The sequence below is a fragment of the Triticum dicoccoides genome, chromosome 2B (genome assembly GCF_002162155.2).
Source record: "Triticum dicoccoides isolate Atlit2015 ecotype Zavitan chromosome 2B, WEW_v2.0, whole genome shotgun sequence".
Taxonomy (NCBI): Eukaryota; Viridiplantae; Streptophyta; class Magnoliopsida; order Poales; family Poaceae; genus Triticum; species Triticum dicoccoides.
In genome coordinates, this window is record NC_041383.1 from 634,569,377 (window position 1) to 634,578,244 (window position 8,868).

At 53.9% G+C, this 8,868-nt stretch overlaps 1 protein-coding gene across 1 annotated transcript; it reads right to left on the bottom strand.

Moving 5' to 3' along the window:
• Window positions 1-5,277: 5,277 nt before the first annotated feature.
• LOC119368160 lies at window positions 5,278-7,376 on the bottom strand. The gene has a single exon (XM_037633486.1). It carries the CDS (start codon window positions 7,212-7,214, stop codon window positions 5,556-5,558), a length of 1,659 nt encoding a protein of 552 aa, XP_037489383.1. The 5' UTR covers window positions 7,215-7,376; the 3' UTR covers window positions 5,278-5,555.
• Window positions 7,377-8,868: the final 1,492 nt, after the last annotated feature.

Below are 8,868 nucleotides of genomic sequence, written 5' to 3' on the forward strand. Positions count from 1 at the left end.
CGAGCTGGAAGAACTGGCGGAGGCCGAGCCTGCTGATTTAACAGAAAAAGTACCATGTTTCCCGGGTCCCCATGCAATCACGTCCTCGTCCAATCTAGGTGAAGCTCGGATCTTCATGATCTCATACACATCCGCAGCCAGAAAATGTCTCTGTAGCAAATCAATTTTCCACGAACCATTAGCATTCAGGAGGTCTGAAACAAACTGAATGCGGCATCTCCCCTGCAGTGAGATCGGCCTAAATGAATATGGCCTAGGGATCCAGTTATCACGCCAAATACGGATGCTCCTACCATTACCCACCCTCCAGATCAGTCCTCTCTTTAGAAGATCGAGACCGTGGCTGATCGCCTGACAAGAAGACGATGCATTCCCAGAGAAAATCTTGTCCTCAAGCTTGCCATTGGGGCAATATCGAGCCTTTAACACCCGGGCACAAAGACTTTCAGGTTTTGAGATCAAACGCCAAGCTTGGCGAGCTAGCAAGGCTTGGTTAAATAACCGGAAGTCACGAAACCCAACTCCTCCTCTATCTTTTGGTTGCATGAGATGGTCCCAACCTTTCCAATGAACTTTGTGTTTGCCCTCAGCAGCCCCCCAATAAAAGTTTCTCACCATTTTCGTGAGATCATCGCACACCGAGTAGGGCAACTTGAATATCCCCATTATATAGGTTGGAAGAGCTTGGGCAACAGATTTAATCAGCACCTCACGTCCCGATTGTGCTAACATGCCATCACCCCACTGAATGAGCCGCTTTGTTAAGCTGGTTTGGAGGTTCTGAAACCGCCCTTTGGACATTGCGTCCCTCTGGAGTCGGGAGACCTAGATATTTCTCTTCAAACATTGTACTCATGACTTTCAAGACGCCACGTACCTGCTCCTGGATAGCAACAGGACATGCAGCTCCAAAGAACAATGAACATTTGCTGGTAAGGGACATGTTCATTGCAAGGTTTGACAATATTAACATTTGCAAGCTACACGCAGGCATATAGTTTTGGTTTATATATGTTTATGAGCAGGTAGGAAGTTTTCTTTTCTTTTCTTCAGATCTATTTGTCTTTTCTTTTTTCTGAGACAAGAGCGATCTGTCTAATTGTGCTTTCTGTGGCATAGGTCCAAATGCACCACAGGCCTTCAAAATTTCCACCAGAGTAGCATCCCCTTTGGACAGCGGCCCAGTTAGCGAGAAGCTAAAGATTGGACCGCCGGGATGACCCATATTTAAACCTGGGAATAGTTTGACATCCAGGCCAAAACCAGTCCAGACCGTACGAGTGTAGCTCCAGCATCCAAACCAAAAACTTGTACTCTTTACAGGGCGTGCGCGTATCCCTAGGTTGTCAAGTTGACCAACCTAATACAAGTCATATATTACAAAAAATATATCAATATAAACTTCAGATGTTCTATTTTCAAAAGGTATAATTTTTGTGTTATATAGTTTATATTAGGGTGATAAAATTGACAACCTAATTATACGCGTAGGACTTGTAAACTGAGACGGAGGGAATAGCTATAATCTACACCAAACCAAACTATACAATATTTTCCATCCAATCCAGCTTAAACTGTTTCCAAGTTTTGGATTAAACCCACAAACTCAAACCATGGACAAAGGACAACAGCCGTGTAACTGACTAGTGGGTATCAGCTGCTCGGCTGTTGGAACTTGGATACAAACAAACTTGAAGAAGACAGTTACCGTTCAGGTCATGATCGTTTGTTCAGGGTGTGTTGGTCGTTGCGTGTCCTCTGTTAGCTAAAACGGACTCACAACGTAAAAATGGACTCACAGCGCATCGGCGATCACCGGAGACAACAAGACACGGCAGGAGAATGGACACAGAGAATTTGGTCACGGACAAACACCTTGCCACACTGACGGTTTTTCTGTGTTCTCCTCGAGCACGAACTTGATCCGCTTGGTACAATACACAGGAGGGAGGGGGACTTATAAGCGCGTGCACTCATGCGCCACGCCGCACTCTCGACGCACCCCACTCGCACACTCCGCCACATCCCGCGCTCCACGGCTCACGCGCCCGAAGCGCATGCATGCACTCGATGCGGCCGGCTCGCGCGCCCAATGCCCACGCCACACTCTCGACGCAAGCACACACGCACACACGCGCCCGTGCCCTGCATGGATCGCTCCTGGCGCACACACACACGGACAAACGCACACACGCGCCTGTGGCCTGCACGGACCGCTCCTAGCGCACACGCACGTCGGTCGCCACCGTGCCGGTCATGGCTTATTCCCAACATCCTAGGTTCTACGCTGGCGTCGGCGTGGTCATGGATGTCACCCTTGTCATCGGCATGGTCATGGAGGTGCAGCAGGTCCAAGTCAAGATCATTTTCTCCCAAGTCAGAGGCGTCCATGGCACGAGTACGCACGTGGACGGAGCTTGGGCTGGACGATGGATAGATTGACAAGAAGCGACTGAGCGTGCTGGGAAGGCGGTGGCATTTGGACCTTCGCTTGAGACTAATCCATCAATCCGGTCCATAGTTTGTAGCAGTTTTCAACCCATAAGTCCATGTTAGAAGGGAGATAGGGTTTGGTGTAATAGTTCGTTGTATTGCTTGAGCCTCGTGGGCATATATATAGGAGTACAATGATCAACTTGGAGTACAAGACAAGGCAGGAACAAATCCTAGGCTATCCTATACTTCCTAATATACATTATACTCAACATCCCCCCGCAGTCATAACGGTAGCGACGCAGACGGTGAGACTGGAGAAGAATCCGAAGGCAAGCCGACGGACACCCCCCCACAGTCGCAACGGTCGATGCATCGCGGAGTCGTGGCTGGAGTGAAAACCGACGAGGTTGCTCAAGCAGGCGGTAGCCCTTTTTGCCGTTTGTCGATGTAGCTGAGAGCGTGGGTGGTGGAGCCGTGGTCGAGGTAGCCGTGCGGAGAATGCTGTGGTCGATGTCGAGTCGGGGTAGCCGGTGTCGAGGAAGTCGCCGTGGAGCCTCGGGCGCAAGGAGGCTCCGAGTTAGTCGTGGGCGCAGTGGTGTCGAAGTAGTGGTGCGCCAGGAAGGAGATGATGTTGACAACGCGTCGCGCCGGGGTTGCCAACCCCGGGAACACATCATAGACGAAGGCACGCGTCGATGTTGCCAGCACCGGACATGCGTAGACGGACGAAGACGAAGTTGACGAAGCGCCGCACCAGGCTTGCCAGGCCCGGGGACACGTCGTGGACGAAGACATGCGGCGGTGTTGCCAGCACCGAGCATGCGTAGAATGGGACCTACACGAGCTATACGCCATGTCGAAGAAGTCGGAGAGGCCAGCAGAGAAGGACTCGACGACGGTAGCGACGCCAATCGGCGGGGGGCCAATGTCGCCCGCGGTTGTCGGAGTAGATGAAGCGGTCGGGGTAGATGACGGCGATGCCGGCGACGGGCTGATGCTGGACGAAGACGAAGGGGGGTGGACGGGCGACGTTGGCGACTACAGGGGTAGCGGCGGCGGCTGCCGAAGAAGAGCGGCGATGGCGGTGCTCGAAGTAGGCGAAAAACCCTGACAACGTGACGAAGACCGGCGCGGACGGTGGCGTTCCCACGCCAAGGAAGACGGCGCGGCGCATACCACGAGAGGTCGGTGCACGGTGACGGCGGAGTGGACCGCGGGCGGCGGCACTACGGCCCGAAGGGGCGACGCAGCGGCGGCAGGAGGGTCGGGGCGACGACGGGAAGACCTCGGGGCGGTGGCGGGGACCGCGGGCTGCAACGCTGCAGCCCAAAGGGGCGACGCAATGGCGGTTCGCGAGTCGGTGCAGCCGCGGGGACGGCCTCGGGGCGACGGCGGGGACCGCGTATCGCGACACTACGGCCCGAAGGGGGGACGCAGCGGCAATGCAAGGGTTGATGCAGCCGCAAGGAGAACCACGGGGCGGCAGCGCTGCGGCCCGACGGGGCGATGTAGCGGCAGCCCAATGCTCGATCGTTGGAGAGGCACGTTGAACTCGGGGACGATCTTCACGAGACCTGCGGAGGCGCGCGTAACCGACAGGCCAGGTCGGTCGCGCGGCGTAGATGAGACGGATCGCCGCAGCGAGCGGGTGATCAAGCCGATCGCGCGCGAGGTCGGGGACGCCGCTCGGTGGAGGCGGGGTGGCAGCGGAGTCCGAGATGAAGCCGGCGACGGCGGGCAGCAGGGCGGCTATGATTGGCCGCCGCATGGCGTGAGGCCGCCGGATTGGGGTGATGCAGGAGTCCCGGTCGGAGTAGGGCGGTGACGGCCGACATAGATCGACGGGCGAGCCGGCGCGTGAACGGCGGTGGCGAAGGGCCGCCACATGACGCGAGGCCGCCGGGTCGGGGCGACCAGCGGGCAGACGCGCGAACGACGTGCGAAGCCGCTAGGTCGGTGAAGTAGCCGGCGGGTCACGCCGGTGTCGGAGTAGAGGCGCGCGCGGGTCGACGGCGGCGGCGGGCGACGCAAATCGATCAAGATTAGATCGGAAAACCAAAAAAAAACGCCGCTCAAAACGACCGGCGAGAGAGCAAAAAAAATCCGGAGCAAGGGCTCAGGAAAAAGACTCTCTAGGGCAGCCGACCAACACGGCCGGCGGACGAACCCTAGGTACGGGTGGCGCAGCCCCCGGCGACGGTCATGGAGGCCAACCGCTCTAGGGGCGACGCGCCGGTGCGGAAGCGGCGGCGGCGTCTAGGGTTTAGAACGCGGAAACTGATACCATGTTAGAAGGGAGAGAGGGTTTGGTGGAATAGTTCGTTGTATTGCTTGAGCCTCATGGCATATATATAGGAATACAATGATCAATTTGAAGTACAAGACAAGGCAGAAACAAATCCTAGACTATCCTATACTTCCTAATATACATTATACTCAACACTATCCAATCCGTTATTAGCCACAACCCAAACCGAACCGAATTGTTTGTCCATCTAAATCCAGTGGAGACCAAACTAGTGAGACCAAATCAAAAACCAAACCGAAAACTAAGTTTTGATCCAAACTATTCCTAGTTTTACCCATATTCTTGATCTAATGGCCCAAATCTGCAAATGCATGAGAAGGCCAGGATTGGTTTCAGTTTTACTGTCCGAAAAATGGCTGATTTCCTCCTCATCCGTGGAATTGTAGCGCTCTTACACTAAGGGAGACCGGGCAAGAACCCCGATTAGCAATCTCAAATCCTAAAATTGTCGCCAAAAAATAAATAAATCCTGATATTGATATAAGCACTAAGGGGGATGTAAGTGATGCCTGGATGGTGCACCTGATCTTATTTGTTTAATAGCCGCTGAGAAAAAATTGTTGCTCGATCATACATACACACTTTGCCGGTGGAAATTACGTACTAGCTAGCCTATAAAAATTAGCAAATCACTAAATTTACATACGCGTACGAAACAATATATGCAAATGCTACACTTGCAAGCTACTGTTAGTTCATCATCAAAATAACCAAAGAACTTACTACTATATATGTACCATCTCAACGCGTCGGTTCCGGTTCAGTCACTTCAGTGCTGTGAAGCTGCCAGCTCTACTCGACGCGGGGAGGCTCATTCGCAGGCACTCTTCCCGTCACCACCGGCCGACGAGGAGCCAATGCCGACCTGCAACCACGGCGTCGTCTCCCCCGCTGCACTCACATCCTTGAGATCACAAAGCTTGGCCTTCTTGACGGCTGTGCTGTCCGCCTCGTCCTCGGCGGCCTCGCGGGGAGTAGCAGCGTCGTTAGCGTTGTGGCTGCTCGTCGCGGTCATCTTGTTCTGGTGGCTGGGATTGCTTGGTGCCGCCGCTGGCTGTAAGTACAACGACGGGGACGCGTCAAGGTGCAGCGAGCTGGTTCCGGCCTCGGCGACCGTCGCGCTGGCCATCAACGGCAACGGGTTGGCCGCGATGGTGAGGTCTAGCGCCGGCTCTGGAGGGTCCATCATTGGCCGGAGAGTGAGCTGGTGGCCAGCAGCGGCGACAAGGCCTTCGGCTGTCAGGGATGTGATGTTGGCGTGATTCCCTGTCCCCGAGGTGAGCCAGTGGCACCGCTTGTGGCCTCCGAGCGCTTGACCAGAGGCGAAGAGGCGGTGGCACACGGAGCACTCGTGCATCTTGGCCTTCTTCTTGAACGGTGCAATGGCCAACCCCGCGACCGGCGGTTCATGGTCGGTGGTCGTGATGGCCATTGACAGCGATGGCGTGGCCCCGCTCGTCCCGGCGTTCGTGTCGCCACCGGTGCTGGCATCGGCGTTTGTCCTGGCATCAAGACTGCCACCTGCATGGATGACATCGACGGGGGCGGCATCACCCTTTTCATCGCTGGGACCGGCGGCCGCTGCGTGGTGGTGAGGTGTTCCACCGACGCTGCTATCGGGCTTGGCAGCGAAGCAGCCCTTGACCTTCTTGTGGCTGGCACGGTGCCCGCCGAGAGCTTGGTGAGAAGTGAACACCTTCTTGCATGCCTTGCACTCGAACAAGCCACGTGGGAGGGGCGAGGCGTATTGCGGTTGCGGTGCTGGCAACGCCAGGGGCAGCATTATCGCTTGATCCGGCGCCGCTACGACGATCGGGAAGTGTTGCGGCCGTTGATGAGGCCTTCTCCCGTGTTCCTTGCTGGCCGGCGCGCATGGCTCTGGGTCGGCCTCGGCGGCGGCGCTAGCCTGATCGGCCTTGGACGACGAGAGCAAGACGAGGCAATTTGCCAGGTCCTCCTCCTCGTCCTCGCCAGATGGCGCCGTCGACGGCCCGGGCATTGTATCATCGCCTCCGCCAGCGACCGACTTGGCGCGGCGCGAGCGCTTCCCCTTTGACCACCCAGAGGCCAGCGACGCGTCCTCCTCTTCGTCAGCCACGGACGGAGGCGGCGAGCCGTCGGTGTCCTCCTCTTCGCCCGAGGTGCACTTGCCGTGCTCCAGGAAAAGCTCCATCGAAGAGAACTCCTTCCCACAGTTCTTGCACACCTGGCAGCCCCTGGTGAGGCGGTTAGGGTTCGCCCGGAGAGCGTAGACGTGCGTCGTCGCTGCTCCCGCCGTGGACGGCCCATCTTCTCCACCGCGCGCGGACGACACGGGATCGTCGTCGTCGTCGTTGGCGCCAGGGCCGTCGTCAGCGACGGCGTGGGCCCTCATGTGCCCGCCGAGCGCGCTGCCGCACGTGAACCCCTTGTTGCAGACTCTGCAGAAGTGCTTGTACGCCGCCGGTGGCGGCTGGGGACGAGGCGGCATCTGGCCATGACGCTCAAGAAGATGCAGCCGGTGTTAGGGAAACACGCGGCGTCAACATGTGGCGGGGAGAAGTTAAGGGTCAAAGTATAGCTCTGTGGAAACGCAAACACTTAAGTACCAGAGATGATGGAGATTCACACATGAGTAGGGCGGTTCAGTCCGTCCTCGTTAACCATGGACGATCGCGGGAAACTGTTATGCACAAGTTTAGCTAGGTTTATATATAGCTGCCATGGCCAGAGTCTATGTTAGCCGCACAGACAAGTTAGCTCTGGCTAGTGATGACAAGTGTTTGGCTTTCATGGGCTCTGAGGCAGTCCTGTCCGGTGACGGCAGTGTCGGGGGAGATATTCTCCGTCGTACGTGATCGAAGACCAGCTGGTTCTGGGGGAGGTCAAGCTTGTTTTGAGGAGATCAGAGCGGCAGTTTTGCCCACGAATCGTGCCCATCCGTTCGAGTTGGAGTTCGAGGTTTATCCTCGATCTCATAAGACCTATATTCGTATTTGAGGAAAAAATAAATGAGTTCTAGCAGATTCTAAAAACCAAACTTTACTAAAAGGAAAAAAAATAGTTTCATTCCTTTAAAAACAAGCCTGTCTCCATATTACCCTCTTGCAATTCATCATGACTGGGATTGCTAAATCTTAGTGACTTAACGAAGTCTCGGTCGATATTATATTTGCGAGATCTTACGTAGACATCTGTGCAAAAAAGTATATTCTTTTTTATATGTTGTGTCACTTACCCAAGACTTGGTTAAGTCTCAAACGACTGAGATCTAGCCACACTCTTTTTCGTCTGTGGTCTTCGTGCAGGTGCAACACATCCTGTTTTTCTCTACCATGAAAAGCACACATGCTTGTGTACTGCTAGTTCCTCTTCTGCATTGATAGCTCGCCTGAGATTCTCGAATGTTCTACCGCAATGATCTCTTTTTTTTGGATATTATGATTTCACAGCAATTTTGCAACATTTCTCTTAGAATATATTTGTCTAAAAATGCATTCAAGCATGTATAGCACCCTCCCCATTTCCTCCTATACATGGCATCAAAAACTCACCAAACATCTTCGGTGATGCCAAGTGATGCACATATCACTGTCTTCTGACGTCAAGTGGCTCACATACAGAGGTCGAGCAAGGGGTACCTACGAGGTGATTACCACGAATTTAAACTGTTGAAAGCAACAAACTGACTGTGCGTACCTTAGATGGTCAGGTTCCCTTGTTGAAACCTGCTCACTCGGGTTAAAATTCTAGATTTGGCATGGAGGCCTTCATTTTTCTAGATTTATTTCAAGATTTAAAAGTTTTTTCTTTCAATAGTAAGTGACGCTTCCGTCGATAGCGATGCCTCTATGATGACTTTGTAAATCTCAACACATGTCGGCTAAGTTTCCCGGAGGTGTCATGGGCGTAGAATGTGAATGCATTCATTTACATGGTTTAGCGCATGTGCATTGTGTTTCCAGAAAAAGAAAAAAACAGTTTAAAAATAAGAAAGAACTGATGAGAGGAAGAGGATTTGAAGCACTCGATGCTCCAGCCCTTATATGAGTATTAAATTCAAAAAAATCGGGAAAATGAAAAAACTTAGAACTTTGGGATATGAAACCGTGTGAAGTCTCAGAACAAAATACCAATAAACGTAT